At 40.8% G+C, this 14434-nt stretch overlaps 1 protein-coding gene across 3 annotated transcripts in view; it reads left to right on the forward strand.

Annotated features, from left to right (window-relative positions):
- Nucleotides 1–624: 624 nt before the first annotated feature.
- The window catches only part of COL11A1 (collagen type XI alpha 1 chain), a 164385-nt gene continuing 150575 nt past the window's right edge, over nucleotides 625–14434 (forward strand). For 2 of the 3 annotated variants that reach the window (XM_075508230.1, XM_075508231.1), the window contains exon 1: nucleotides 626–1050. In XM_075508230.1, coding sequence (XP_075364345.1) covers nucleotides 939–1050 — 112 coding nt within the window. In that variant the 5' untranslated portion in view covers nucleotides 626–938. Of the gene's footprint in view, nucleotides 1051–14434 lie in introns of all 3 variants that reach the window. The other variant, XM_075508229.1, reaches the window with a different exon arrangement.

Consider the following 14434-nt stretch of genomic DNA (forward strand, 5'->3'; position numbering starts at 1 on the left):
CCCAAGGGTGTGTGAGAACAAGTTGCGCCAGGGAGCGGGTGTGAGGGGGTACGGGCCGCCGGGGCCGGACCTGCTGCCGCATCAACGCCAGCAGGCAGAGTTTCGGGGCGCCCGAAGGGCCCCGGCTCCTCTCACGCACATTTCTCCCCTCAAACATCCCCCCTCGCCTCACTGTCCCCCTCCCCCTGCTTTCCCCTTGCCCCCAGTGTCGCCCCCCTGCCCATCCCTCCGGCCCCCCCACGCATCCCCGTTTCGCGCCGCCCGCCCCTCGGCTCCGAGGGGACCCGCGGCCGGCGCCACCGGCACCGCGCATGCTCCGGGGGCGCGGGGCCCGCGGCGCAGTGGTGGGGCAGGCGGGGGGCGGCGGCGGCGGGACGGAGGGGGCAGCGGTGGCCTGGCGACGGGACACCCCAGCGGCGTCCCCCGGCTCGCTCCCGCCGCGCCGTTCCCCGTTCCCCAGCGCCTTCGGGAGGGCCGCTCTCCGCCGTCCCGGGGGCCGGCGGGCTGCTGGCGGCCGCGGAGCGGCCGGTGTGCCGCCGCCGAGGCGGAGGGCGGTGCTGTGGGCGGCCGGGGGAGCCGCGCGATTGGCCTCCGCCCGGCGGCTGGCTTGTCAGTTGGGCTCCAGGGGTGGCCCTGGGAGCCTCTCGCCCAGCCCTCTGACGGGATGAAGCCTTTAGGGGGATGCGGCGCTCTTTGCATTTTGATTAAAGCCCCTCATCTCCCTTCAGTCTGAAGGCAGGGCACCAGGGAGGACGGGTCGGAGGGGCCTGCGCAGGGCCGGGCAGAGAAGGAGGGAGGGGGGTGAGAGAGAGAAAACCCCTCTTGGTATATCACGTATGGCTCTATAGGAGAAATCATCTCTGGGAATATAGTGGAAAGGACGGAGCTGGTATAAACTGAAGGCGCCCGGGTTTAATTCACACTTGTGGGTGCCCAGCATGGAGATGCAGAGATGGTCCACAAGGTGGAAAACGAGAAGGTGGCCCTGGGACTCGGCTGTAACCGTGCTCATCACCTTCGCTATCCTCCGGGCTGCAGAGGTCAGAGGAGGTAAGAAAGCAAAGGGAAGCCGGGGAGTCCAGTCGCCTCTCTCCCCGCCTCGGCGAGAAGGACCCAGGGCACGGCTGGGGCCGCGTTGCGGAGGAAACCTGTCAGAGCGGCTCCCGCTGCTGGGGAGGCGAGAGGGCACGAAGGGGCTTGGGGCCAGCTCGGGGCGCGGAGACCCGCTGGGAGCCCCTGGCAGCGCGGGCAGGGGACGTCCCTCCCAGGTGCCGCGGAGGGATGGCTCCCGTTCAGCCTCAGCGGTTAACTTTGGATGTGGTTTTAATGCAGTAAAGGGGATGCACTGGCGGGCTGGGAAGATGAAAGAAATACTTGTTGAACAGAGTGATTTCTCCTCTTCCAGCACTAAACTCAGGTTTGTGGAGTGTGCGTACGATTTTCAGTTTTGTGGAATTTACAGAGTCGTTACTCTGCTAAAGTTTACAAAGTTCTGGCTGAAAAGGAGCGACAAGTATCTGCCTTCTCCTCGGAGGGGCGAGGAAAGGGAAAGTTGGGGGATGGAGGCTCTCCGCTCTGATTTTCTCCATTCTCCGCTTTTTTACTTTTCCCTTTACAAAGGGTTTCAGTGAGCAAAAAGTTTTCCAGGACGCGAGGGGAGGAGAAAATATATTTGAAGGGGCCCTTTGCCAGGCGTTGAGGAGAGCAGCTCCCGGCGGTGGCGGCGCCCCGCAGGTGGTGTGCCCAGCGCCGGGCCCGGAGATGCCCTGGCGGGGCGGCGGGGGGGGGGGGGGGGGCGGAGGGGCTTCGGGGGGCTCGGCCTGACGGTCGCTGGGCTCCGCACGGGCGGTGTCAGCGCCGGGGCGCCGTCCCCAGCCTCCTTCCCCCTCTGCAGCCTCCCCGGGGGGATCGAGTGGTCCCTTAGGTGTCCGTGGACCTGGTGGGCAGGGTGCAGCCCGCGGACGACTTGCAGTGGGAACAAGAGCCAGGCAGCAGGGCGGCAGCTTCAGCAGAAAGGAATCGCTGCCCCCTCCCGCACCACCTCTCTCGTCCCCCGCACTTCTCCCCTCCGCACTGCTCCCCGGCACGGCTCAGCTCTCGGCCGCCCGCCGCGCCGTCCCATCTGGGCGCCGGCGAGGAGCTCCGGCTTTTTGAGATGTGCTCGCACATTCGCGGAGCTGCAGTGTGTAATCCCCGGTGGCGGCAGCGCTTTCCTCTCCTACCGGCGGTGGAAATGCTGCCTCTTCCTCCCTCCTCCCTCCCTCCATCCCTCCCTCCCACCGGAGCCCGCAGGCGCATCTGGGGGCCAATCTGGCTGGAATTGAGGTTTTTATTTTTCTGTGGGTCTGACGTCCATGAAGGGGCTTAGCTCTCCGAAAAGAAAGGTTTAATTTTATGCATTTATTATTTTAACGAGGTATTTCTCGATCTGAATTCCCACTTACTGAATCAACAGGCGTCCTAGAGGGAGCACAGTAAGGTGATCAGTTTCCATTCAAGCCCTTTATACCTGGGCACAGCCTTGACGGTGTCAGATCAATCAGGGCTTCTGCCCCCTGCTGGCCCCATTTCTGACAGGGATTGGTAGGGGTCAAATTTCATCCCTGTTGCCATTTCACGGACTCCAGTGGAGTTACACCCAGGGTGAATTAACCTCGCAGAGCTTCAAGGATTCGGCTCTTCATTACTATGTCAAAACTAAATTTCTTCAAGAAGCAATACTGTCCGCAAAGGCATGATAGATTTCTTACTCCACTTTTCATGCGACCATTCACAGTAGAACTGACTTAATTAAGTAGGATTTACGTAGATTATCTTTGCATAATGGCTTGGATGCAAATGAAAAGTTAAAAGAAAATCTAAACCCAAGCAGCCCAGGAAAAATCAACAGAAGTTATCTGGTACTTGCTGAAATATATTCAGCAACATTAGGCAGACTAATTTGGTTTTGGTAATTGTATTAAAAATTAAAAAGCTATATTAAAAATCTTTTCCTATAGTCTTCTGTGTAAAGGACATTTCAGAAACGTAGAACTACAGGCTTCTTGTCTTTGTAGAAGCATTCTGAAAAGAACTTAGTTCTTGAACTTTTCTGAAATACAGTATGCCATTTGGTTAGAAACTACAGGGAGCTGTGTGATCTGTTATTGAAGTCAGTAAGAGTTTTTCCATTGACTACAGAGGGAGTAGAATTTGACCTAATTTCCCTAATGGAGTACAAGGGAGATATTTCTGAATCGTCTTTTATGTATTCTAATCTTATTTAAAGTAGTTAAAAGATAAAATAGGACATAATGATTCATATTTGAAAGTAGGAGAGGGAAAATACCAAGGAATAAAATAAAATGGCATACTACAGCAGGTAAACAATATGACTAAATGAAAATGCTGGGTAAAATATGAATCATTGCCCTTGTAAACACTGTTAAATTAAATCCTATATTCTTCATTTGCCTTTTCATAAACTACCCCTATGTGAAGAACATTACATGGTGTATTCATATAAAGTGTTAATCATATAGCAGTGACTTCTTTTTAAGACAACAGAATCCATCCCATGTAGAGAAACCTCAAAAGATTCCTAAAATTCTTGACTTTTTTTCAAGTTTCTTTATTTAACACAAAAAAGAAAGAGAAGTATGAGGTGTCTTTCATAGTACCAAGAAAGGGGGTGTGAAGATCTGATTGGGCTCTTGAGTTATTTCTTCTTTAGCCAGAAAAAGTTACAGAAGTGAGAAGCAACTGAATGGGAAAACTAGTGACTCATACTTGGTCAGCTCAGTGCCCACCAGCTCTTAAGCAGCTCTTTTTAGAAAATATTTTTGCTTTATGACTTGGCTAAAGTAAACAAAATTCAGTATTTTAAAAGACATCCTTTGATTTCCTTTCCCCTTCCTCACCTTTAATACTAAATCTGTTGGTAATGTGTTTGGAATGAATAAACTCATTTAGTCGAAATGGCATGGCTTCAACACTATAAATTTTTTGTAGGGGCCTGGCATCAATGCACTATTGTGATGCTGATTTAAATTTCATGGGCAAGAAATGAAAAATCAGTCTTTTTATTATTTATAAGCTTTTTTAAGCAAATGGAAATCCAGCTCTTAATCTGAGTCCAAAAAGATTTAAGAATCCTTACTGAAAATGAGGCTATGAAGCTATATATAGGAAATACACTTTGGACCTTCCGTGTAAGTGACAAGTAGATTTGTGTCTAATATAGAATAGATACTTTTTAGAGTCATCTTAGGAAATACAAAGTTTCCTTATGCTTCGCCCCCCACAAGCCTGGAAACTACTGGGAGTTCTAGGTGCAGAAGGAATGCAGAACTGGGCCCACTAGTGATGGCAAAAAGAGAGTTTTCTTTGTGGATGCACACTTAACACTGTTACTTATTTGTAATTGCTTAGTAACTTACACTGGGAAGATATGGATCTGTTTCTTGAATGAAAACTGTTTAATGTATCTGGCTAGTCTAAACCTGTGCAAAAAGGTGTTTTAAACTAGCAAAGTATGAGTCTCTTCTCAGAACTGTTAGTGATGTAAAGCACATTTGATTTTAACTGATCAATTCACTTTTAATGAATATAAACATTTTCATTGTTCCTTTATTTTACAGTGAAATAGTCTTGTGTGTTAATTTTAGTTTAACAAAACGCCATTAACCTTCAGAAACAGAGAATGTACAGGGTTTTCTCAGATAAATATTCACAAAGTGAGCAAAAGTGATTAAATCAAAGGGTGGTTTCACTAGATTCAGCTAGTGGTCCTAGCTGAAGTTTTTCGGAGTCCCAGGGATCAGCAGGTGAAATGGTCCCAGTATAGTGCAAGAGACACCTACATGTATATGTCTGTTTTACTATATAATTTAGATTTTTTTAATTGTTTCTAAGGTAAAATAAATCTTTCAACTTCAGCAGCAGACAGCCAACAGAGCAAAATGACTGGTATGTGTTGTAGATTCTCTAGAGCGTGAATCTTTGCATTTAATTTAGAAGGAGGCTTCACAAGGATCCCAGAAAGGACTATTCAGGCTGCAGGAAACTTTGTCTTTTTACAAGCTCTGCAGAAAAGAAGTTTCTCAACTTCAGTTTTGTGTATATCTTAACAGATGTAACTGTATAAAAGTACATATACAATACCCAAGTGGTTTTGGCTTGAAATAATCTCTGTGCCTAGCACCTATTATTGGAATGTCACTAGAAAAAATAATCTTTGATATAAAACCTTTCCTGGTGCTATGGTGTTTTCTGATTACTAAAAAAAAAAAAAAAAGGAAAACACTGTTGGTAAAATTGGTATCTGTAGCAGTAAAATGTAGGAAAGGAGTTGCCATACTCAATTTTACAACTGTCTTGCCCAAAGTTATTTGGTCTCCTCCAAATAGGGCCCTTAGTTCTAACAAGGTTGCAGCATAATAAAAGAGCCATGACATTACTACTGAAGTGAAGTTATACCTAAAACACACTGGAGCAATTATGTCTCTCCCGGATTTGTTTTGTACAGTGGTGAACAGTAGGGTTTCCATCTGCCAGCAAGATTAAGAAGTTGCTTTTCTTTTCTCTGTAGAGCTCTCTGCTTCTTTTCAGAAGAAATCCTCCCAGCATTGGTTAATTTATTGTTGTTCTGAGTATTTGTTGATAATAGGGGGGAATAAATTAAGCAAAGCTTGGGAGAAATCTCTAATGTTCTAAGAATGTGAAGTCTCATGCAGTGATAAAGATTTGCCCTCTGGATGGACACAATAGAGGGCAGTGGCTTGAAAGGAATTAGGTGAACACACATGCGTGTTGCAAGGGCTTATAACTGTACTACTCAGTATTAAATACCAAGTTTACAGACTGTAAATGTAAGGATTAATTGTTGACCCTGTTATTACAATAGTAGTAGAATCTGGCAGAACTTAAATTCTTTTTAGCACATTATCACACATAAGGGGTTGTAAAAACCTTTGTAAATTCTAGGTCTGGGACTTCACTGTATGTCAAAGTGTTAATGCATACAGTATGTGAAATAGAAGTTATTTGGCAGAGCTGGTATTATGGAAGGAAAGTGTTTGCTGCAAAGCAAATTGAAAGATGTATTCTAAAATATGATTTAAAAAATGAAGATCCTGATCCTGCTATGAATAATGTCACTGGCAGCTAAGCTTTGTCTATAATACAAATTAACTTAGTTATGAGTCAAATTATGGTCACATTGTTAAAGTATTACTGTAGTCTAAGTTTTACCTACTCTGCCCCTTACCTGTGTATTTACTCAAATTATCGTAGTAATCTGATAGGTTATCAAACATTCATAGTTTATAAAAAAATAAAATTCAAGGTTTTACAACCTTGCTGTCTGCTTAAGTGGAATTCTTGCTAATATCAGTAGGATACAGAATTGGATCTGATTTCCTTGCATTTCTCGTCAAAAGGGAGATAATACCTTTGACACCAGTGAAAGTATGGTAAAAGGTTTTAGTTGTATGATTTTAAAAAATCATTTAGTTGTTTATCAAATTAAATAGGGTTACTTTAAATGGCACCATTTATAAGTCTTGTCCTTAGCTGTGTTTTGCTTTTTTCCTATGTTTATAGCTGAAAAATGTACAAATGTTCCACATTTGAAAACTCCCATTTATTAGAAGATATTTTTGAAGTCTATTGGGGTTATTTCTGAACAAATACCTTGATCGACAAAGCTTTTAAGTGGGCTCAATTTCTTTCATGTTTAATTGCTGAGGGAACACCTTGTCTCTTCCTGTAGCAGTGACCATTTTTAGACTGTGTCTTTTTTTGATATGGTAATAGAAACAGGATACTCCAAGAATTTAATACTTGTTTTGCTGATTTTCACAGTTGGAAGTACTGTCTCCACTGTCTGTACAAAAATAACTTTTTGAATCTTTAGCAGAGGCCTCAACATAGTTAGACTCTTGGACTGCAGTTCTGATATAATCTGCTGTGGCGTAAAATAGGAATAACTCCACAGAAGTATTGAGACAGATGTTAAACTACTGTAAACTGATGGATCAATACAGGTCTGCACCAGATGATGAACTAGCCCAATCTTTTGTGGGTAACAAGTGAAACATTTTACGGAATCAGGATCAGGTCTTTAGTGCTTGATAGTAGTCAATGTTGCTGAACGAGTGATAAAAGTACAACCTATCTAGTCTCAAAGAAGGTTTTAAGTAATAAAAAAGTCACGTTTTGTGGTGAAATACATAAAGCAAATATGAAATGTCAGTCTCAAAATCTAGGTTACACTCCAGAATTGTACGCTTCAGGTTACACTCCAGAACATAACTAGGTTACACTCCAGAACATAACAAAAAGCAGAAAGAACTATTCTTATTTTTTGCTGAATATTTCCGGTAAGTGAATAAGCCTGCAAGCTAACCTTATTAAAGATCTGAGTGTGTAGCTGTATATAGGCAAGTTTTCCACTCGTTTCAATATGGGATTTAATTGGGGTTTTGGTGTTTGTTTTTCTTTTTTACTGTCTTTAAAAAGAGATATAGTTAGTAGTTGGTGAGTATTGAAAATTCATCCCATATATGCATAGACTGTCTTTATTGTCTGAAATACTATTACGTATTTAGTAGATTTTGCAGCATAGGAAGTCAATGAAAAATTTCCAAATAACTGGTGTGGAAACAGAAGTAGCCCGTTCTGAGCAGTTTCACACAAGCCCTCTGTTGGTGAAACAGTCAATCATAGGCCATTTAAAGCATTCCTGTACGCATCTGGATAATCTCTAGTTCTTATAATCCTTACATATGAAAGCACTGCAATAACACCTTCTTCTAAAAATGTCACCAGCCAAGATCCCAGTTACACACATCTAACAGCTAACATGTAGGAAAATTTTTAACAGGTAAAACAACCTTGAAGTATGTCTCTAGACATATATACATGGGCAATATATATTCAGTTAAATCTCATAAATTTGTATTTAGGTGCCTAGAAAAAAAAAGCTTGATTTTCAGGAGCACTGCGTAATTACTTTAGGCAGCTTAATTGGTTTCATTTTTGTACCTGGAAGATGGTCTGTAACTCAGTTTTGCAGCTCACAAAACAGAGAGTTCATATTATCCAGTTCTGTGAAGTCCTTTGGTTAACATCTATCAAAAGTATTGGAACCTTCACAAAGGACACTGCAGAACTGATGCTTTTGATGCTTGCTCCCAGAACAGTCTTCTGTTACATGTCTGGGCTCTCAGCAGGGAGTTGGGAGGCATGCGATTCTCAGACTGCCAATCCCAAAAGCCTGAGGAAGTGCAGATCTGCCCAGAGCTAGCCAGAGGAAATGCTAAGGACAGAAGAGTGTCTGATCCTTTTCTGGTGCTTATACACCTATGGCTGAACTGCAGGAAATCATTTCTTGGGATACAGAGACTAGAGCCTGCAGTGGGAAGGTAATGGAGTCCTTTCTAAGAACTGGGCAGCTCAGTGAAGCATTTTGGGCGTAACATGCTTTTGAATTCCTGCTCTTGGATGTTTACTCCTGTATTAATTCTTAAGAGATGAAGAACACAGTAAATTAATAAGTACAGATAATAATAATTACATGTATTTCTGTTTTTAAAAGATATCCATCATACCTGCCCACAATAAGTAAAAGTGTATAAGGGTAAAAATAAGAATAAAAATATTCCTGCCACATTAGAAATAGCACAGATTTCTAGTAACAGATGTCTTGTATCGTATCCTAAAGGTCAACAAACTGTTTAACAAATCCAGTTTCTAACACTGCTGGTAAAGACTTCCTTATTGATAATTTGGCAAAGTGGCAGCATTTATTACTCTTTCTGCTCTAGCAAACTTAGGTCTAGCTGGTAAACTCAACTGCTTCCTAATTGTTGATAGAATCAGAAACTGGACTAATAATCTGGGAGAAGGAATGCAAGGAGGGGAAAAGTTATCAGGTTTCACAGTAGGAGAACTGCTGAAACAGCTTGACAAATGGTAGCTAAAATAAACCTATGTAGAAGAACTTTGACACAATCTGTATTTAAGGCTGTTTTTAAAAGAAAAACATTTCTCCCTTTTTCTGGCCTGACAGCACTGTTCTGAGACGTCAACAGCAGAAACTGAAGACTAGTTACCCCTTCATATGAGTTCTTCTTGTTCATGAAAATATTTTCACCTCTTACATTCATTAAGCCTTGGACCGTCTAATGAGTGTCAGTTAGAAACCTTCATTGTTGTTTTTATCTTTACCCACCTATAGAATACATGGAGAGTCCTTAGAATAAGCACTTACAGTTATGAAAATTCAAACTTTTAAGAAAAGTAAATAAACTAAGTAACTGTAGGCTATTATGCCTTTAATAGGTAGCATAGTTTCAAAAAACTGTGGAGCAGCCAATACCTTCTATTTAAGTTTCTAAATATATATCTAGAAATCTAACCATAGGTAGCCTATTTTGAAAGTCTTGTCCACAAATATAAGGAGTCCCTTCATCAGTACCCACCAAATACACATATTTTAGCCTACCAGGCCATAATAGCTTCTACTCCTTAAATGATCTGTCACAGTGAAATAAAACTGGACTAAACTTTAAAAAACCACTCCATTTAGAATTGAAGGTTAATGTTTCAGCACTCTTAAGTTTTAGTTTTGTGGTGGTTCCATTGGAACAGATTACTGGCAGAATGAAACCTATTTCCATGGAAAAATATGAAGTAAAATAATAGTAATTTAGAAACATTAGTCTTCCTAAATTTCTCAGATAATTCTTTTTACTGGGGCAAATTAAGCTCTTTTCTGCTCCAGGGTTGTTTTGGTTAACAACCAATTACGAGTTATTGATTGTAACTCTTACAGGCTATTTGTGGAGTCATCACTGATAAATCTTCACTTTCACATTAATCAAAAGAAGAGCATTGCTGAAGAATTATAAGAACTCGAAAAGTTATCTGTTTATTATATCTGAAAAATATACTGTTTATTATAAAAATACTGTTTATTATATCTGAAAAAGGAAAAGCCACAGTTATCAAAGTTATTAACAGCATAGCAAAGAGTTGCACACTCAGTTTGCTTAGGTATATCTGTAAAGTAAAGAATACTGGCTCTTTTTTTTTCCCTTGAGTTTTGTTATTATTTGCATTTAAAGTATATCCCCCAGCATGCAATCTGGGAGCATCTTGTAAATTATGTAGGTGAACATAGCCTTTAAATAGGGAAGGATCATTGTGCCTGAGCTCTCTCATAAAATTAAGAGACTAAGACCCAGGAGTTACCAGACCAAAATCTAAATATAATAGGATTTCAACTTCTATGCTTTATTAGGAATTTGAACAGAAAGAAAAATATTTTAGTCTAAATGAGTCATCCCCTGAACAATTTCTTACGGGAATGAATTTTGTAGCCAGAAGTTGCCACCATAGTCACTTTCCTGTCAGTCCTGGAGAGTTTCACTTTGAGGCCTGACAGTGAAGCCCTTCCTTCTGAAAATGCAGATGATTGTTTCCTCTGTATACCCTATCTTCAGTAAAAGTCCGTCTTGAACTGTTTGGTCCTTACTCACTGGCACCTTCAATTGCAGCTAAAAGTGCTTTGCTGTACAGTTCATAGAAAGAGAACAGATGTCAAGTTTGGTATAGCCTATCTAAAAAAGTTCAGGGCTATATTCATTTCTCACTGCAGCTTCTAAGTGGCTTGCACCATGTTCTGTGTAGAATACAAGAAAACTCAAGATGTAGGACCTTCTGGATAAGAAGGACAGTTGTCCATTCTGACTTCCTTGGTTATTTCTTAAGGAATAATCAAATTCACTCAAAAGAACTCTCAATTCAATGAATAATATCTTTTCAATCTGCATGTATTCCAAGTCTACTGAGGAGCACTGCATGCATCTGTGATAGGATCACTCTAGGTGTTTGACCTCTTAAGATCTAAGACATGAAATATTGAGTGAGATCTACAGTAGTGGGGAATTGCAGCCGCTCATGGAATTGACCCATAAACTGCTTCTCAATACAGCTTTATGTAGGAAAGGATGGTTAGAAACCTGTCTGATAACCAATTAGCCTATATAGGTCAAAAAGAATTTCTGAGGAAGCACTCACAAGTACATGGAAAATTTTTTCTTCTGCAGATAAAAAAAATTTATAGTAATAGACTATCCAGGTCATTTTCTATCATGAAATGAATCTGACACAGAATTTGTCAATCGATTTGTGACAGCAACAGACTTAAATTACTAGTAAGATACTGTGAGTGGAAGCTGATATTTATGCTAAGAAACAGGAGCTTAAGTGTTTCATATGCTTAAGTGTAGATTTATTGGCACATACACATTAGCTGCTTAGAGTGAACGGGACAGAACATTCTACTTACGTGAAAAAATACAGCTCTATTTTCAGTGTGTGTTAATAGCCTAACTTTTACATACCTAGCATTTACATTAATGTCACTCATTAGGGTGATTTGAGTAAACCTGTGTGATTTGAGTAAGCCTATATGGAGAACTTCTTTGGGTTTTGGATCATCGCTGCAGTTGGTCAGTAGCTAGAAAATTGTAAAAAAGCATCTGTTGTAAATCAAAACATTTTCATAAATGCAACATCATTAAAATAAAGATAATTAACTTTACAACATGATTGTAGCTAGAAAGATAATATGTATAGATTTTACCCTTTTATCCAAAATGACTGCTGCTGGTGTAATTCCAAAGATGACATTGCTGCCATTAGATGCACTGTTGATCCATCTTTTTTGTGTTCTGTACAGTTTGCTTTTGCAGGGTCAGATGGGCTTTATTACAACACAGAATTTATTGGTGGCTGCTGAAGCACAAACAAGACATTTTATTGCCTATCACTAAGATACTAAGTTTGCCATGATCTCAGTTACAGACAGGATATATGTTTTATGAACTAAGAAGGTATGATTAAACACCATTCCTTTAATTACCATCTGCATTTAAGTAAATCCAAATGTTATGAACCAGACCTGATGATTCCAGTGCAAACTTTTTTGCATCTGATACAACTTGTCCCTGTCTTGTAATGTCTATCCTTTTACCTAGAGTTATGTGGTCACCTACAAGAAGCATTCCCATAAAGATGTGGAAATGCTAAGCATTTATACTGAAAACTGGTCATCCTTAAGACAAGGAGGCTTGATGTCACATATTGAATAGTTAATCAGCACAGACTGTGTGTCCAAAGGACTTCAGTTTCTGCATTGTTGTACAGTTTCTCAGGCCCTCGTTTCTCTGATGTCATAACCTATATTGTTATGGTACCTGGGAACCTCCTCCATGGACGGTTTCCACCAAGAGAAAGGGAGAGCCATATTACATAATAGATTCTAGCTCAAATGTATCAGGAAGTCAAAGTGAAGGAAGCAAGTCCTCTGATCTTTTATAATAAGTGCTGTTTATATTTATGACATTATAACATATCAGAAATGAATCTGCTGTTTTCACCAGCTTCTACTTAACTCCAGAAGAAATTGCATTGAACAATGGCAGTAGTTGTTAGGTATAGTGCAATATAAAGGCAACAGAATTTGACCCATGTGCGTAGTATCAATATCAGTATTAATAGGAATGATAGATCACAGATTTTATTTCAATTTAGAGATTGTGGAATGAAATGAAAGCTATGATATTTTTAACTGTGAATATATGATCAAAATGTAGTCTAGATTTTTACAGAGGTTCTTTTTCAATCTGTAATTGCATTATATTTTTAAAAGAAGTGGTTATTAATTCATTGAATAGAATGCATTGTCATAGCCTTTAAAATAAAGGTATTGTTCTATATATAGGAAGTCTAGGCTTGAAAATGCTAACCAAAATTGGAAGTCAGTTTTTATATGCATTTTCCTCCTCTCCAAACAAACAGAAAACACACGAAGCTTCCCTCATGTAATTCACCCCTGATACTCTGTCCTGACCTGGCAGTGTAAAAGTGTGATCTAGCATCCAGTTTACAACTACTTAACTCCACTGAATCATTTTAATTTCCAGCAGAGATATGCTGACAGAAGTTCTTTTTCTTTCTTCTTTTTAGTTAACATGCTTTTACACATATTTTAGTACCGTGTAAAGTAGCTCAGAAGATTATATTTCTGTCAGTCTGTCTTTTTTTTCTCCTAAGGTTCCTATTTAGTTCCTATGGAAGAAAGCTGAAGGGAAAGCAAAGGAAGATTAAATATGGCTTTGGAGTTATATTTAATATGAAATGCTCTGGATCAAATGTTCTTATCCATACCACTATAAATACAGAAAGGTCATTGAGTGAATGGATGTACTTAAGTCACACCACAGTAATGAAGACCAGAATTTGGCTCTACAAGTTTAAATATTGCAAGTTACAAGTTATTTCAGGTCTTGAGATGTTACACCACTAAGGGGCTTTTTTGTGCTTTACTTTCTTTATTTTTGAAAACCAGGAACTTATGCTGGAGCTAAATGATTAACAGTTTGGTATCTTGAAAGATACTAGGACACTCAGGTTCCCATCTCACACAATTCTATCTTCTAAAAGGGGATTTTTGAAGAATTCTCCTTTGCCATTCCAGAAATCCTAGCACTTTTAAGCACTTCTCCTCTGGCTACTACTGTATAGTCTGTTAGTGGCAGTGAAAGTTGTACATGTCTCTCTGAACTTTTTTGAATCAAGGACATACGCTACTGAACTCTGCACTATAATATTTAGTGAGAAGAATGATCCCCTGCAGTTGGTTCTCTATCAGTGGAAAAGCAGCACAGTGGAAACTTGCATTTTGATTGCAGTCTGAAACTCAGGAGAGCTTAATCTGAAAAATGCGGGCTTGCCCTGATGAACACAGGCTTCTTTTCAAAGGGTTATCTTGTGGCTTTGTCTGGCTCGCCTGCAGGAGGTGGCCTTCAAGCAGCAGTGCGGTGTGGCCATAAACATCTGCATGAAGGGACCCACTTTCAGGATCTGGATCTTGTATTTTGTCAAATTTGCCGTGGCAGAGTTGAGGTTTCAAAGCTGATGTCTAAGTTTCATAAGGAGAATTAACAGCACCCCAAGAACTGGTGAACAGAGTTGTTTGCATGATGCTTAGTTGTTGGTTATTCCCTTCCCATCTTAAATCTTAGCACCAAATTGGAAGGATGCGAAAGCATTACATCATATATCATTAATTTGCAGTTTTCTTTACTTCTCTTCTGAGAAAAATATCCAAGGAAATTAGACTAGAAGGTAAAATCACTTAGGCAAGCTGCTTTATGCACTGTAAGGAAGTTCTTGTGAGAGACGTTAGATTTGCCGATATATGGGTTACATTAATGTTGCCCCATATATATACAAGCTGTAATCTTAATTTGTGGACCACGCAAGCAGGCGAACTGCATGGCCTTAGCACTGGTGCTGTTTCTGGCTATTTCTTACCATTCCCAGAAATCGTGTGGGAGTAGAATTCTAGAGAAGAGGCAGGAAGAGCTGAAGCTCCCAGGAT

This window comes from Mycteria americana, chromosome 7 (genome assembly GCF_035582795.1).
Source record: "Mycteria americana isolate JAX WOST 10 ecotype Jacksonville Zoo and Gardens chromosome 7, USCA_MyAme_1.0, whole genome shotgun sequence".
In the NCBI taxonomy this organism is placed as follows: Eukaryota; Metazoa; Chordata; class Aves; order Ciconiiformes; family Ciconiidae; genus Mycteria; species Mycteria americana.